The following is an 18,689-nucleotide window of genomic DNA, read 5'->3' as shown; positions in this document are numbered from 1 at the left end:
ACTTGTTGGCTATTTCTCATTTAGAAATGGATTTACCAGGCCTTTCCTCCTCCTGCCCTACTGTTGACCTCCTGCAAAGAGCATGGGGTGCTTTTAAGGATAAACACCCCCTAGCATTTCTGGTCATGGCTATCTTGAGTAAGGGCAGATGATTTATGTATCTTTCGGGAATCCATCTTCCCTTGACCTAGGCATACAGCAGGAGGGTGTGCTTAGTGGAGAAAATCCCTTCTCCCAACCTCGCATCCTGAAGACTCCTGGTATGTTTTACATCATTTGCCTAGGCCTGGAAACCAAGAAGCATGTGAAAAAATGTACAAAAAAAGTTTAATACAAGTAAATATAATATACCTTCCTATCTATTTACGAATGCAAACAGCGCAAGAATGAAAAAAAGTTGATGTTGATTGAGATAGGAAAGTTCCGCTTTAAAAGTTTCCTGACTGACCCTAATCTCTCTATGCAGTTTGCCAACCTTTCTTATCCTATTACTACAGAAGCTTACAATAAATTTGCACCAAGGCTATCCTGTGCCCCCTTTTTTTAGTGAGGGAGCTGGATTATCCAAAAGACCCCTAATTGTTCCTTATAAGCCTGCAGGCCATAGTTCAAAGGTCATGCAGTTTATTATGGTTTTAGAAAAAGTCTTCCAGTTGGGTTTTCACCTAAATTTGTCAGGATCACAAATCTCACATCTGCAGGGTACGCCTTGATCCTATGATTGCAGCAAACCTTAACTTTGTCCCAAAATGATTTGCCTAACATGAGCAAAAGAAGCATGCTATAAAAAATGCATTACAGCTATGCCTTAAAAAAAAAAAAATTAGAGTGAAGCATGCCATTAAAGCGGAGCTCCACCCAAAAGGGGAAGTTCTGCTTTAAGCACTCCTCCCCCTCCCCTGCCCCATTTGGCATGTCATTTTTTTTTGGGGGTTTTCACAGGCACCCGTTTCCCTTCTTGGTCAGAATGCCTAGGCAATCTGAGTGGAGGTTCTCCTCTCCCCCTTCCTCTCTGCAGTCTTCTGGAACCCGTCACAGGTCCCAGAAGACTGCCGGACCATTCAACAGGTGCAGCGCGACTCGCACATGCTCAGTGGGCACCCGGCTGTGAAGCCGCAAGATATCAAAACCAGGTGCCCATAGTTGAAATGCTGGCATCGGGGAAAGCTGAGTGTGTTTAGATTTAAAGTCCGCAGATGCACGTTTGTAACTGCTGACTTTTGATAAACACAAAAAACAGCTTGAGCTCTACTTTAAGTTTATCAGAAACTCAACATGTATTTTTGTCTGTTTTTGTCAGGAATGCATTTCCAAGAGGAGGTAGGTATATTGGCTTTTCTCCAATATACACTGTATGTATGCATGTAATGTATACATATACATTACATGCATACATACAGTATATTGGAGAAAAGACCTAATATATGTATGCATGTAATGTGAGATAGGAACATTAGATTGTATGCTCTTTGAAGGCAGGGACTGATGTGAATGTACAATATGTAAGGAGCTGCATAAATTGTTGGTACTATATAAATATCTGTAAAAAAATACTAGTAAAATTATATGTCTACTTGCTATATTTTTGTTTAGTAAAATGTACAGTTTTCACTCTTTAGCTAGCTGCACATATATTTGATTTTTATTAAAAATGCCTGTCCGCTGTAAATAAAATAATAATGTAAAACAGGAAATTATTACTTTTGGAGCTCGTTATTGTTCAAAATAAGTGTATGTCAATTAATTAATCCCCATCCCTTCAAATGGAGACATTGCACATGTATCCTTTAGGAATCTGTTAAATACTGTACCTTGACATCATCATATGTCTGTAGGTAGTTGGCATCCATTTCTGATGTACTATACACCAAAAAAAAAAAAAACAACTCATTAATACATTTTCAATAATGAATTTAGTTAGAGATAATATATACAGTGCCTTGCGAAAGTATTCGGCCCCCTTGAACTTTGCGACCTTTTGCCACATTTCAGGCTTCAAACATAAAGATATAAAACTGTAATTTTTTGTGAAGAATCAACAACAAGTGGGACACAATCATGAAGTGGAACGAAATTTGTTGGATATTTCAAACTTTGTTAACAAATAAAAAACGTAAAAATTGGGCGTGCAAAATTTTTCAGCCCCCTTACTTTCAGTGCAGCAAACTCTCTCCAGAAGTTCAGTGAGGCTCTCTGAATGATCCAATGTTGACCTAAATGACTAATGATGATAAATAGAATCCACCTGTGTGTAATCAAGTCTACGTATAAATGCACCTGCACTGTGATAGTCTCAGAGGTCAGTTTAAAGCGCAGAGAGCATCATGAAGAACAAGGAACACACCAGGCAGGTCCGAGATACTGTTGTGGAGAAGTTTAAAGCCGGATTTGGATACAAAAAGATTTCCCAAGCTTTAAACATCCCAAGGAGCATTGTGCAAGCGATAATATTGAAATGGAAGGAGTATCAGACCATTGCAAATCTACGAAGACCTGGCCGTCCCTCTAAACTTTCAGCTCATACAAGGAGAAGACTGATCAGAGATGCAGCCAAGAGGCCCATGATCACTCTGGATGAACTGCAGAGATCTACAGCTGAGGTGGGAGACTCTGTCCATAGGAAAACAATCAGTCGTATACTGCACAAATCTGGCCTTTATGGAAGAGTGGCAAGAAGAAAGCCATTTCTTAAAGATATCCATAAAAAGTGTTGTTTTAAAGTTTGCCAGAAGCCACCTGGGAGACACACCAAACATGTGGAAGAAGGTGCTCTGGTCAGATGAAACCAAAATCAAACTTTTTGGCAACAATGCAAAACGTTATGTTTGGCGTAAAAGCAACACAGCTCATCACCCTGAACACACCATCCCCACTGTCAACCATGGTGGTGGCAGCATAATGGTTTGGGCCTGCTTTTATTCAGCAGGGACAGGGAAGATGGTTAAAATTGATGGGAAGATGGATGGAGCCAAATACAGGACAATTCTGAAAGAAAACCTGATGAAGTCTGCAAAAGACCTCAGACTGGGACGGAGATTTGTCTTCCAACAAGACAGTGATCCAAAACATAAAGCAAAATCTACAATGGAATGGTTCACAAATAAACATATCCAGGTGTTAGAAAGTCCAGACCTGAATCCAATCGAGAATATGTGGAAAGAACTGAAAACTGCTGTTCACAAACGCTCTCCATCCAACCTCACTGAGCTCGAGCTGTTTTGCAAGGAGGAATGGGCAAAAATTTCAGTCTCTTGATGTGCAAAACTGATAGAGACATACCCCAAGCGACTTACAGCTGTAATCGCAGCAAAAGGTGGCGCTACAAAGTATTAACTTAAGGGGGCTGAATAATGTTGCACGCCCAATGTTTCAGTTTTTTATTTGTTAAAAAAGTTTGAAATATCAAATACATTTCGTTCCACTTCATGATTGTGTCCCACTTCTTGTTGAGTCTTCACAAAAAATTACAGTTTTATATCTTTATGTTTGAAGCCTGAAATGTGGCAAAAAGGTAGAAAAGTGCAAGGGGACCGAATACTTTCGCAAGGCACTATATATATATATATATATATATTAGAGAGAGAGAGATAGATATATATATATATATATATATATATATATATATATATAATTGTAATATAGAATTCAAGATTCAACAACCCATCTGTTTGGATAGAATATGTGAACAGCTTTCCGAAGGTGCATGCATCAGGGCTTTCATCCTCATCTTTGCTTCACTACTTTGTGAGTCAATGACCCACCAAAACAAGTATCAGGCCAACTCCTATACAAACGCTTCTTCTGGGCAAGTTACTAAGTAGTAAAACAAAGAATAAGGGTGCCAGCATCAGAGTATAGTATTAGATTTGATTTTTAAAAGGTTTTTCAAATATTTAACCCTTTCGTTGCCAAGCCATGTGCTCCACTAGTAAACTCAGCTGGCCAGACCATTTTTGCAATTTTTCCTTTGCTTTTTTATTTTTCACTTATAGCTTCAGAATTTGTAAGAACCCCCCCCCCCAAAAAAAACATATATTTTCTGAAAGCACATGACCAGTAGAAAAAAAAGAAGGCGCCACTGATTTTTAAAGGCCCTGCGATTTTTGCGCAAATGTTTATCAAATAACTATATTCACTATATTAAAGAAAATAAATAAAAATAGCTTAGTACCTGATCGTTAGCGGCTAGAGATCCACCTTGTCAGTTTGAACAGCGGCAAAACATCTGCCTTTTGTTTACTGCCATCTGATATGCAACTTGGCATAGCATCTTGGTGGGCACGTCAGCTAACCAAACTCCCCATATCACCCAAGTCCTCATAGTGATTGCCTTTAGTCTGCCCCTCCTGGCAGCACCTTAAATGTGTAGTGGTTTTCTTCAGAGCCAGAGAGGAACAAGTTGTCTCTTTTCCTTTGGGGAGTGGTGAAGGTATTAAGGGCTTGAAAGTTTTACCATCTGTAGCACCCTACAAGGTAGGTGCTAGGTAAAAGCTTAGTGGGCCTTGGCTGCCTAATACCAGGGCCATGGTTTTCAGCTGGGCTGTCATGTCTCCCAAGTGTGGCTGCTGAGAGGGGAGTCTCCCCACTGGCTCCATGAGAGGATTCTCATTGGGCAGTGGAGGAAACCCAACCTGTGGTTCATTCAGGCCTGTATCTACCCCAGAAGGCAGATTCTGTCGCAGAGGATTCTGGGAGTGGGTATAAGTCCCAGGAGGGAGGGTACGGCTGTCTCTCCTCCTGTCAGAAGGATCGGGTGTCTCGGGTGGCTGCCTGAGAGTCCAGAGAAAAAGCTGAGCGGAACTGCAGAGAGGATCCAGTGTGCCGAGGACTAGTGAAGATAGAGGGGTTCAGTTCCAGGAAAGCATGCAAACTTTGTGAGTACTGTGAATTGCCCCTGAGGGTCTGCCTGAAGTATAGAGGGGACCACTCTGGTGAAGGTCTCAGGGATCCAGGAGCCAGCTAGTGTCAAGGGGGTGCCTAGCGAGAGGACCCTAAAGTGTAGAGGGGGCACCAGCGGTTGGGCCCTAAAGAGTTAAAGTGTACAGTGTTAAGAGTTGCAGCAGCACAAGCAGTTACAAGGGGCTACCTCAGTCAGTGAAGGGCTGGAGGGAGCTGTTCACTGGACTTTTGAGCTAAACAGAGTGTCAGGAGTCAAATGTCATACAGTCCTGGATCTTCTGAGTTTATCTGAGTATTAATGTCAAAGTTTCAGCACAGTTCAGCAGAACAGTATCTTCAAGCGCCAGGGAGCGTTGGCTGGCATTCAGCTGGCGTCAAAACAGCGCTAACGGGAATTGTTCTGTACAGTGTCCCAGTTGAACCTAGTTGAGTCAGAGGAGTATCCCACTCATTTCCTTCTCCCATCCCCATTACAAAATAAACAAAACAAACCAAAGATGCCGGAATGGTCATTGTCTCAGTTCTTACACTTGGGTTTTCAACTTAAATGTGTTGGAAGTGTTAATGGTAACAATGGCAGTACCATATCAGGCCCAATGCCTGAAAATATTGCTACACATCCATACTGCCTTTTTTTTTTTGAGGATAGTATACCTACCTCACCCTCACCTTAATGATCATGGCTGGTCTCTGGGTAAGCTCACGCCTCAAAGATATGAGCTGCAGGTTTGTGGTCATAATAAAATACCTGGAAGTACTGACTGGGACATTAGCATAAATAAACTCTCAGTGGCCATCCACACATCCATCTGCAGACATTGAAGCAGCAAATGGACCTATATGCTATTGTGAGCTAGAATTAACCCCTCAGAAAAAGGAATTACCAATGGATGTGTAATAGACACAATACTTAAGGCACTGTAAACTTAAGCAGAGCACTGAACTTCTCTCCAGCATTTAGACATAACAGGTTAATACATAACAATCATTAAACACATAGCAGCCCTTAATGTATAGCAGCCACCAACATTTAGCAGCCAAAAGCAGGCATTAAATGCATAGTAGCCATACAACGCATAGCAGTCATTAATACTGAAGCATTACTATATCATAAGCAGCACAAGGAAGGGTTAATATACCTCAAACCAATAGCCCTGGCAGGATAAGCTACACTAGGTAGGCCACCGAAATCCAAAAAGGTTAAAAACAGCAAAGCCAGGTATTACAGCATTAAACAGTGATTCAAGCTGCACAGCCAGGCATCGCTGAGTTAATGGGAAAGACTCAACTTTGCACAGAAAACAGCTGTATATCAGGCCATGCATTAGCCATACTTCAGACCAAACAAAACCTGTGAAGCAATAATGAAACAAGTAGAACTATAACAGCAAGTTACCCTACTTTGACAGCCAGACATATTAACTGCATAATAATCATGAAAATCCATAACAGCCTATGGTTAAGGCTCGGTTTCCACTAGTGCGACTTGACACATGTCAAGTCGCACAGCAAGTCAAAAGCCATTGATTTCTATCTGGCCCGTTTCCACTGCCGCGACTTCAAAAGTAGTTTGTGCACTACTTTTGAGCCGTCTTCAGTGCGACTTCCCTCTATAATGAGGGACAAGTCTCACTGAAAGCCGCAAACAACTTTAGCTACGAAGTCGCGCTAGAAGTAGCACGACTTCGTAGCCGCACTAGTGGAAACCGAGCCTTAGCTTACCTACCTGTGCAACACACAGAGATGTAGAGTAACTAAGTAGAACTACTTCACTACTGTACTTAAGTACCGAAAGGCGGTATCTGTACTTTCCTAGAGTAGAATTTTTTTCTCCTACTTCCACTTTTACTTCACTACATTTTTTCAATGATTTCAATACTTCTACTCCAATATATATATATTTTTTTGTGCTCATAGTTACTCGTTACAATTATAAAAATTACCACTGCCAGAACAGTAGATGGCAGGTTTCATGAAGCTCAAAACATGTGTATTATCAGCGCATACGAAAATAAATGCTACTGTATGCATAAATAAAAGCTGCATTTAAAATAATAAAAAACAATATGATGTTCAAACTTTTGACTTCTTTCTTTAATAACTACATAACACAATACTTGTACTTTTACTTTCAGTACTTGAGTAGCAATATTTTTTTTCAAAACTACTGGTACTTTTACTTTCAGTACTTGAGTAGCAAAATTTTTTAAAAAAACTACTTGCAATACTTAAGTACAAAAAATGTTGAATACTTTATTACTTCTACTCAAGTCACCTTTTGATTGAGCACTTCCACTTCTACTCAAGTCACTTTTTGATCGAGCACTTGTACTTTTACTCAAGTATGGGTTTTGAGTACTTTATACAACTCTGGCAACACACATCCCTGACTGGCTCCAAGGTGATGGGAAAGGCTCTATTCCTGAACAGGTAGCTCCCATCGCTACTGCCGCGAGCCGGAAGTTATCTCAACGCCATTTTGCTGCTCCCTGTCAACTGGAAGTCTGCTGGGCGCCATCTCCATCCACACATCCGTCTGGAAAGAGCAGCCTGCAGTACAGCCACAGGAAGTAGACAAGGAGCCATCTTGGAAGGGGGCAGCCTCCCTAACAACAATGACAGCGTTATGCATGGGAAACAAAATATACACAGAGTGCCAGAATAACCAATAGTGTGTGGGGCCATAACTAACCAGGAGGAGAGACTGGATCAGTCCCAACAAACAACAATGCAGAACTGTTTTTCCTGCTTTCAGAGACCAGCATCCTGCACCCAATTACCTGCAGCTGGGAGAGGCCTCCCTCGGTTTACACCCGAATGGAGGGAGCTTTGTCACAGGAGAGAGGCTGAACCTGTGCGGCTGGCCAGATGAATCCAACAAGGTGAGGATAAAAATAAAAATCTTTTTCCATAGTTATAACCAGAAGAGCATTTGAGGAACAAAAAGAGAATGTCGCATTAGGGGAGGTGACTAATTTATCTAGTATAACCAGTCCTGAATGGGTGAGGGGCGGAGCCTATACCCATACATGTATGCTGTCATGCTTGTGTCAGGAAAAATACACTTTATTGAATTAAAAAAAAAAAAAACTTAGCCCAATTATTTTGTATAATGTAAAAGATGATCTTGAATCGTGATCTTTATTCTAAGCAACAAAATTGAGATTCTCATTTTATTGAGAATAGTGCAGCTCTAGTGCCTAACATGTTGCACACTCCCTATCATCTGGCAGTTTTTGTCCCACTATCCAGTTTGTATTTAGACTAAACAGTTTAAACTGTATCAATAATTGATGAACCATCAATGATTAAAATTTTTATGCATAATATTCACCTCCTCACCACCTCTTTATCTCCCAAAATTGCCACCTAAAAGCCTTACACATATCTGAACAGGAATTGCTCCCTAACACTTCCCAATGACGTTCGTTCGGTTAGTGAAAGATTGTTTTTGCATGATTGCTATTGATTTGTTTGCTAATCTTTTCTTTTTTTTTTTTTTTTTTGCCTAAATAAGCCAAGCAGAGTTGCCATTTTCTTTGGTCTGGTATGGGTCCCAACCATTTAATTAAAAATGTCAGATTTAAGCTATACATTGATAAAGATCTCTCTCCCAGCACTGGCCATTAGTGCATTTTCTGCATGGCTGATAGCTATACCACAGCATATACTGTATGCATGTATGTAGGACATGCATGAGATAATGAGTGTTCAAAGCATATTTTCTCATTGCCAACATCAGACATATAGGGTGAGATTTAAAAAAAAAAACTGAAGCACTTAGAATCCGGTGCAGCTGTGCATGGTAGCCAATAAGCTTCTAATTTCAGCTTGTTCAATTTAGCTTTGAGAATAGAACCTGTAATCTGGTTGGTTTCTATGCAAAGCTCTATTTTGCACGCTTCAGTTTTAGTAAATTTCTCAATAGGGACTGGAACATTTCCACGACCATGCTACACAATCGACACAAATTTCTTTTTGCTGAATTGGTGTTTTCATTTTGTGCTAAATATGTCTACTGTTACTGTGGCCAAACATTTCTATCTTTGATTTATCAGCTCACTGCACATTGTTCCAGAAGGCCTGGTTTTGCCTATATGCATTGGTGTCCTTGGAACCAGTATAACTCATTCTGGTTCAGACAAAGGATAACCCTGACCAAACAGAATCTTTGCACCAGGAGGGAACATGATCAGACAATTGTATATATGAAGTGGAGGTAGTGTGTCAGCCCTTTTTTTATAGAACACATCCAAGAAGTCATGAAAGGCTAGGGGAATACTTTTGTCTTTTCTACACCCAAGCAGAGAGGACATCTAAAAGTTAGACAGGTAAAACTGACAGCAGGAGTCAGAATGGAACTGACTTCTCCAAAGAACCAATTCATGCTGGGATTATAGGCCCTTCAACCAGGGTACACCCAGGATAAAAGGAAACTTTGGTGAAGGTATGATATCAAAATTAGGATTCTCTTGAGGGCCTGGAGAATCTGTGGTCAGGAGGGGCAACATCTCTGTAACAGGCCCAGTGTTAATGGCAGAACCATCAGCTAGTCAAATGGGTAGAAGAGGCCTAACCTAGCTGATGAGGAAAATATACATCCAAGAGGCTGCGCAAGTGCCTCAGTCAACAATGGCTTGCACATCAATGTTTTTTTCAGGACGATGCAATGATAAAGACAATAATGCATGAGTGAGGGAATCCAACAGAGCCAGGGTAAGCTGTGAGGAGATGACGGTTTCCTTTCTGTTTGGCCTCACAGGATAATTGTGAAGGAAGTGACAAAAAGCCCCAATATAAAGGTAGAGGCTATCACATCAGGCCCATAGGTGCTCCTTGATGGTCAAGGCCAGGCCCATCTGAATTGATTCTGGGATGTCAAAAGGTGACCAGGAATGCTGGAGTCACTGATGTCTCAAACAAAAGTGAGAAAGTAACCCCAGAGGATCAGTAAGCTCCCACCTTTTCTAGTGTAGGAAAGTTTAGGTCTGGGTGGAGAGTGTATCTCAATTGCCCCACATCCCTTTCATTACATAGAATAATTGTGAAAAATGTAGGAGTAAAGTTTTTAGGGTACTTGAATTATATTCAAACAAAATTAACAGTTAAAATTTCACAATTTGTATTACAAATAATCCATAAAATCCATAAAAATCTCAGAAAAGTACATGGTAGACATTCACTGTACACTTTGTGGTGATGTTAACAAAATTCTTTACACAACTTCTTCAACATGTTTCGCCAACATGGCTTCTTCAGGAAGTATGTGTGTGTGTGAGTGTAGGATACTAATGAAGATACAAAATCCTTCATATAAGAAATAATCAAACCAACATAATGACTAAAAGCAGCATATATGCATGTGCTGACAAGGCACAGTGCCCCCACCCCATCGCGTCCTGACCCCATAAACCTCAGATTGAGACTGCAAGAAGCTTCGCCGGATGGAACGAAAAGGAGGCATCTCCCACTGTCCGTAGGAGTGGATCAGAGACAATGCAGGGCCAACCATAGAGGAGGTAGACTGACCAAGGGAAACTCCTAGTAACACAGATTCAAATATTGTTTTTAGTCCTCAGGGGTATACTTCATACCCCATACTGCATGTTCCAATTATTTAACACTTACTAAAACTATAAAGTAAATAGTCCATTAGGGGGAGCCAGAGCAACACTGTGGAGAGTCATCCACTTATGAATGGACCATATCTATATAAGAAGATAGAGAGTCAATGTCTAAAGTGCCAATAGGGTTCATACGACACTTATGACTAAATATGGGAGAGAACATTTGATACTACTAGACTTTATGGGAAACCTAAATTGCCTCAAAGGTGGTAAACATATGCAATATCTTCCCTATGCAATAGTGGCTGAACCTAGACAGAGACCATGACAATCAGTGGGTGAGATCTCAGACCCACTATCAACTGGCTGGTTCTTGTCTTATAAACAAAGAAGCAAAACTAAGTGGTACAGTGGATGTCTACTATGAACTTTTCTGAGCATCACTCCTACTTTTTGAAACAAAAAATGTGAGTGTGTGTGCTCACGTGAACGCGCCTAGGATTAAGTGAAAATATTAGATTGGATTAGATATTGGTGTTATTATACAAACTAAAAGATTATATATATAGGTTCCTATGAGCAGCTAGTCAAAACAACAAGGGGTTGTATGCACAGTGAATATAAACGGGACAGCGCTCAAAAGGTGTAAAAATATCTAAATAAGCATCATCAAAAATACATAATAATTCATAATAAATATGCCATATAAAATTATATCAAAAGTAAAGTTTAGGAAATAAATACATATGAAAAGCGAACCCCCAACTGGTTCTTCAAAGTGCCGAGTGTCCGTGTAAAAGTGTCCGTGCCAATATAAACTTGTGGCAGACAAAATAAAAATACAATAAAAGTGCTTAGTGCAATTGTGCAGTTCAATAATTCCAAAAGTGTAAGTGCTCAGTGCAAGGGATGAGCCACATGCAGGATTAACATTGGGGGATCCGTAACCGAGTTGTGTGTCCACTTACCAGACAGCCCCTTGGGGTCTAGCTCAGGTAAGTGGTCTTTGGAATGGTATCCATTCTTCCTACACTCTGTTCCTGGTGCAAATCCTACTTGGGTGTATACAGGACCGTCCCACTACTCTGGAGGAGCTGAATATTTCGTCCACTGTCTGTCCTCCATACCCACCGAGAGGACAGACAGTGGACGAAATATTCAGCTCCTCCAGAGTAGTGGGACGGTCCTGTATACACCCAAGTAGGATTTGCACCAGGAACAGTGTAGGAAGACTGGATACCATTCCAAAGACCACTTACCTGAGCTAGACCCCAAGGGGCCATCTGGTAAGTGGACGCACAACTCGGTTACGGATCCCCCCCAATGTTGATCCTGCATGTGGTTTATCCCTTGCACTGAGCAGGTTGCACTTTTGGAATTATTGAACTGCACAATTGCACTAAGCACTTTTATTGTATTTTTATTTTGTCTGTCACAAGTTTATATTGGCACGGACACTTTTATACTCGGCACTTTGAAGAACCAGTTGGGGGTTCGCTTTTCATATGTATTTATTTCCCAAACTTTACTTTTGATATAATTTTATATGGCATATTTATTATGAATTATTATGTATTTTTGATGATGCTTATTTAGATATTTTTACACCTTTTGAGCGCTATCCCCTTTATATTCACTCCTACTTTTTGCACAATTTTTCCCCTCTTTTCTAGTCACCGCTTTCAGAGACAATAGTAAATCTGGGTGATTGGTTGAATTAGCCTTTAGTCAGGGATTCCCACAAGACTTAGCTCATCCTTCAAAATGGTCCAAGCAGAGCTGATGCCTGAGAGCAGCGTTGTTCCACTACAAAGTCACACTTCATCTATGGATGTCAACATTTACTTCTCAATAGGTCTCTAGCCTTGGTGGAAGGTTGCATAGAGCAGACTCTGCAGTGGCAGCAAAATGAGATTTACCATAAAGTTTGGCTAGAGCCTCAATAAGGCGGGTGGAGACATGATCCAAGCCTTAGCTTCTTTGTTCCATAAGATGTGTAGCACCCTCCTAGGTAGGTGCTAGGACAAACTATAAAGGGGGTCCTGCCTGCTTATCAGAGGGGTCTGATTGTTCAGCTAGGCTGTCATGTGTTTCCAGGTGTGCCTGTTGTGCTTGGGGAGTCTCCCCACTGTGTCCAACAAGGGCTCTTGTTGGACAGTGGAGGAAACCTAAACAATAGCACACCAGGGCTTGTATCTATTCCATAGGGCAGAATATGCTGCAATGCATCCTGGGATGGGGTATAAGTCTGAGGGGAGCACATAACAGGGCGTCTTTGGCGGGAAGCAGAGTCCCAGGAGGAGGATGATGGCTATCTCTCCTTCTGTCCGTGTGAGAAAAGTGTCCTGGGCAGTCGGCCTGAGGATGAAAGGTTGAGCTAGGCTGCAGAGAGGGATCCAGTGTGCTGAGGACCAAGCGGAGCTGCTGGGGCAGGAGTTTCCAGGAAAGCAGTGTCGTGAGTACTGTAAACTGCCCAGGGGTCTGCCTAGGATAGGGGACCACTCCAGAAGGTCAGAGGGATCCAGGAGCCAGCTAACCAGTAGAAAAGGCTTAGAAAGGGGGTGCCAGAGTCCCTGAAGAGAGTGTCAATGTAAAGAGGGTGCCAGTGTGGGCCCGGAAGTGTTGAGAGTTGCAGCAGTGTTCACAAGTAGCTACATCGGCCAGGAGGACTAAAGGAAGCAGTACAGAGGACTTTGTGTCACCTGGTAGTGTCAAAGTCAGTTCAGAGCTAATAGACAGCAAATCAGTGTTAACCAGTGCCAACCGACGTTGACCGGCATCCAGCCAGCACCAAGTCAGCGCCAGGAGGCATTTTTGCAGTGTCCCATTCTTTTGTGCATAGTTGAGCCAGAGGAGTATCCCACTCATCCCTTCTCCCATACAAGTTCCTAAATAAATGTAAAAACCCAAGATGCTGGACTGTTTACTGTCTCAGTGCTCACATTTGGAGAACATGCTTAAATGTACTGTTGTCGCTAGCGGTAACCATGGCGGACCCACATCCAGCAAAACGGCTGGGAATCCTGCTACAGATGAAATGCCCAGGCTTGAGGCTCCATCTTCAAGAGAGATATGGTGCCTACCCTGATGTGTTTGGCAATGAAGGCCTTGGGCCATAACAAAAAGCAGGGAGATATGCATTGCAAAAGCCTAAACTGGCTTCGATCTCCCAGGAAGAGGTATCTTGGATTCAGCTGTGGTAGGTGAAGCTGAGGCAGAAGCAGAAGGAGCAGGAGAGAATACAGGGGAATGGGACAAGGACTGAATATGTTTTTTTTTCAATGAAAATATCCTCTCTGAATGTCTTTAACACAAGGAATCTGCTTGCAAAGTATTAAAGTGAAGAACTGTCTCCAGCAGCCAAATGCATTGCTGTGTTTTACCATTAGGGTGCCACCTGGCAGATGACGCAGATTTATTTGAGGTGCAGAGTCCAACTGACAGCTGGTCTTCACCAGAGCTCCTGATGGTGGGGATCAGCTGAAGACCTTGGGGTCCCAGTTTTCTTTGCTGCAAGTTGTCACCAGGTTTCCCTACTAAGGGGGTAGCTGGAACAGAATAAATATAGAGAAGAGACTGTACATGAAATGCTAAGCAGGACAGTAGTTAGGTTCAGGTTGGCTGGTGGCAGGCAGGAGGGTAGTCAGGCCCAGGCAGAGGTCGTGGGTGGGTGACAGGAAAGAGAGTAGTCAGGTTCACGCAGAGGTCCTGGGCAGGTGGCTAGCAAAAGAGAGGGTAGGTCAATTCACGTCAGCAGCAAGCAAGGCACTTAGGAAGGATAATAACTCTTTCTGCACAAAGGGTAGTTAGCGATAAGACACAGCACAAGCCACTTTAAAGACTTGAGCTTAAAGAGGATGTAAAGGTTTAAGGTTTTGTATCTTCATGAGTTCTATGCATGAAGGTAAAAACCTCCTCTGTGCAGTAGCGCCCCCCCCCCCTCACCCCCCCTCATACTTACTTGAGTCCAATCCTCCTCTAGCAATGTGCATGAGAGTCTCGGCTCTCCAGGGACCAGGAGTGGAGACAGAATATGGAAAATCTTAGGGAAGGTTGTACCACTTATAGACTAAGGTGACCAGACTTTTTAAATGACATCCAGGGAAATTTTTTCTTATTGGCAAATGGTAAACTATTTTATAAGCATATTTTCTTTAAATTATATATGCAGTGTATGTGGTATGTGTTTATGGAATGATTGTAAGATACATACATTATTTCTCACATTTTGTCCATGAGATAGAAAAAAAAAAAAGATACTTCTTAGAATTTTTTGGGATAGGACTACCAAATGTTAAGAAGATAAGATAGAGGAAAAACTTGGAGGGAGGGATAGGGCGGCAAAATTCAAATCCGATCCGGGCTGGGGTGATGGTGTCACCCTCTCTGCAAAAGGTAAGAAATATTGCAGAGCTGCAATGTGCAAATAATGGTGAAACACCCTATATATATATATATATATATATATATATATATACACTGTATATAGATAGATAGATAGATATAATCATAATAATAAGATGTAAAATATGCACATCAATTGTACATTTTATTATGATTTTATATAGGGGGTTTCACCACTATTTGCACATTGCAGCTCTGCAATATTTCTTACCTTTTGCACTTTTGCAGAGAGGGTGACACCATAACTACTATGTTCTAATACACTGGCTGATTTGCATCTCTGTTATTAATGTATGTGGGGGGTTTCACCATTGTTTGCATATTGAATTTCTGCAATTTCTCAAAATATTTTTGCAGAGGGGGTAACACTATCACTACTATATTGCATGCAATACATTGGTTGATTTGCACTGGATATTCATTTATAGGTTTTACCATTGCACTTATAAGTCCATTTGTAGAATTTGGAAGATAAAGTGTAGGGCAGTGCTGCATTTTATGATTTTTATTGTTGCACGGTAGATGAGGGAACCAGCTAACAAGATTCTCTTATTGCTTTTCAGATTTTCTTAGTTGCATGGTAGTTGTTTTACTTGATTTGTTATGTTCTCTGTGTACTGGTACCCAGTGGCCCTTCATATTGGTGGTCAGTGTGCCCCCTGTATGTTGGTGGTCATTGTGCCCCCCTGTATGTTGGTGGTCAGTGTGCCTCTGTATGCTGGTGGTCAGTGTGCAGGAGGATGCTACATGCAGGGTGCAGGGTTCAGGGGGATGCTATGTACAGAGGGCAGGGCTATTAACTATTTTTTTTTCTTCTGTATGTAATTACAGTATACATGTGATTTTTATTTGTGTGTGTATGTTTTGTCAGTATATGTGTGAATATTTTTTTCTGTGTGTCTGTGTAATGTCACTCACACGCAGCCTGTATAAAACATATACACATGATACAGGAGATGGGAAGAGACTTCAGATATGATACAGAAGTTGGTCAGAGACTGCAGACAAACTACAGGAGATGGTCAGAGACTGCCGTCAACCTACAGGAGATGGTCAGAGACTGCAGGCAACCTACAGGAGATGGTCAGAGATTGCAGACATGATACAGGAGATGGTCAGAGACTGCAGACACATTACAGGCGGTGGTCAGAGCCTGCAGACCTGGAACAGGAGATGGTCAGAGACCGCAGACATGGTACAGTAGATGGTCAGAGACCGCAGACATGATACAGGAGATGGCCAGAGACCGCAGACATGATACAGGAGATGGCCAGAGACCGCAGACATGATACATGAGATGATCAGAGACCGCAGACATGATACAGGAGATGGTCAGAGACTGCAGACATGGTACAGGAGATGGTCAGAGACTGCAGACATGGTACAGGAGATGGTCAGAGACTGCAGATATGATACAGGAGATGGTCAGAGACTGCAAATATGATACAGGATTTGGTCAGAGACTGCAGATGTGATACAGGAGATGGTCAGAGACTGCAGATATAATACAGGAGATGGTCAGAGACTGCAGATATCATACAGGAGATGGTCAGAGACTACAGATATGATACAGAAGATGTTCAGAGATTGCAGACATTATTGATTCAGGAGATGGTCAGGGGTTACGTTTATGGCTGACCCCAGTGTAAAAGGAGGGCTGCTCCACTCTATTTAAACCAGCTCTGCAAGATCAAGTCAGTAATCCTCCTGTGAAAGTATAACCAAGTGGCAGAAGACAGCAGAACATCCAATTTCCAATATAAAAATGGTCTTACAAACAGTTAACTGCTCAATATTAGTGGAGGACAGTAAACAGTTAATGGTTCTGTGAAGCTTAAAGTATGAACCAGCAGTAAATCCTCCAAAAATATAAAAAATCCCATGCAGCACACACAGAGCTCTGGCTAAATAGCTGAATGGAAGCTGAAATGGTTAACAGCTATGTGTCCCTGGTTTAATAGAATGCTGCTGCAGCATCTTCTTATCAGTGTATCAGGCAATGTGCAGGTCAGGTTAGGCAGATAAAAGTGAGACAAGAGGGAGAGGAGGTTGATCGGTAACCTGCGCACTGACTGAACACAGGTATCTGGAAGACACTGCAGCTGAACAGCATTACATGTAACAGTGCTTGCTCTTGCTGTGGTCATACCTTCTTGCATCTCTCTTCTGGTGCCCCCATTCAGCCCCGCTCCAGCACCTGTTTGCAGTTCAATGAGGCAGGCTGGAGAGGGGGGGGGGGGAGGGTTATCCTGCCTGCTGACCAGAGATGTATAGTAACGAAGTAGAACTACTTAAGTACTGTACTTAAGTACCAAAATGCGGTATCTGTACTTTCCTAGAGTAGAATTTTTTTCTCCTACTTCTACTTTTACTTCACTACATTTTTTCGATGATTTCGATACTTCTACTCAAGTATTTTTTTTTTGTGCTGCATAGTTACTCGTTACTTTTAAAAAAATTACCACTGCCAGAACAGTAGATGGCAGGTTGCATAAAGCTCAAAAAAATGTGTATAATGTCATTTGTAAATCAGCGCATACGAAAATAAAGGCTGTGTATAATAAAAGCTGCTATACCAAATCTTTCCAATAAAAAGAAAATATGAAACAAACAAATAAATGGTGCTACAGCGCTTAAAGTGCATCAAGAAACTACTAACAAACACAGGTTAATCATTTGAATAAATCATTTGAAATAATAAAAACAATATGATGTTCAAACTTTTGACTTATTTCTTTAATAACTACATAACACAGTACTTGTACTTCTACTTTCAGTACTTGAGTAGAAATTTTTTTTCAAAACTACTGGTACTTTTTACTTTTAGTACTTAAGTAGCAAATTTTTTGAAAAAACTACTTGCAATACTTAAGTAAAAAAAATGTTGAATACTTTAGTACTTCTACTTAAGTAACTTTTTCTGCGAGCACTTCCACTTCTACTCAAGTAATTTTTTGATCGAGCACTTGTACTTTTACTCAAGTAGAAATTTCGAGTACTTTATACAAGTCTGCTGCTGACTGGCTGTGGATAGAAGGGAGGAGGAGTTTTGCATATTGGCCTGCCCATCCCCGACATAAGAGCTTTGATTGGACAGCTCTGCTCCACTCACTCCTCACTGTCACTCTCACTGTGGCTGTACGCTCTCACTGCCTGTGCTGGATGCAGTGCCATCTTAAGAGCATTTAGGCCCCCGGGCAATGCAGTGCCCTGCCTACACAATTACCCACGAGAATAAAAATGCAAATTATCGATAATGTGAACACATACGGATAAGAGTCAGACTCGACTGTCCTGTGTGTGCCTGTTTACGTGGAGGCGGACGGGCATTCCTGCAGTTGGCGGCTCCCCCTATGGCCCAAACGGGACTGACAGCAGCTAAGGGATGACAGGCGCTTGCCACCTGGTAAGTTTAGCGGCGGGATGCACATGGGAGTCAGGACTAATGCTTGGCTGGGGCTGGGTCGCTGCCCAGTGTGTCTATGCGGTAAGACAGCCCTGGCTGGATGGATGGTCACACTGCTGAATGTTCTGCTAGGCTGTCAGCCATAGGTATGGGCACAGCCCCTGAATCCAAGAATAGAACCGAGGACACACTTGGTCCGGGGCAGTGTGCTCAGTCCGGGGACTGTCCCCAGAATGTCTGGTCACCCTATCATAGACTTGAGTTGTTGCTATGGGAGGCTTCATCTGAAATGTCACATTAGTTACAGGATTAGAAATAGGGGTAACAGCTGAGGGTTAAGTTTTAGAATGTGAAAAAAAAAATGGCATCTGATGTGACGTGAAGTGTGTTTCCAGAGATCACTGCAGGAGGAA

The 18,689-nt window shown here is 41.9% G+C and overlaps 1 protein-coding gene across 1 annotated transcript in view; it reads right to left on the bottom strand.

Annotated features, from left to right (window-relative positions):
* Window positions 1–18,689, bottom strand: part of LOC309563790 (arsenite methyltransferase-like) — a 102,027-nt gene that overhangs the window by 56,198 nt on the left and 27,140 nt on the right. Inside the window, exon 2 of the mRNA XM_082268403.1 lies at window positions 1,812–1,860. Coding sequence (XP_082124529.1) covers window positions 1,812–1,860 — 49 coding nt within the window. The remainder of the gene's footprint in view (window positions 1–1,811; window positions 1,861–18,689) is intronic.

Source organism: Pelophylax lessonae (assembly GCF_965119305.1).
Source record: "Pelophylax lessonae genome assembly, chromosome: 9".
Classification (NCBI taxonomy): Eukaryota; Metazoa; Chordata; class Amphibia; order Anura; family Ranidae; genus Pelophylax; species Pelophylax lessonae.
This window is presented reverse-complemented; position numbering and strand designations above follow the sequence as displayed.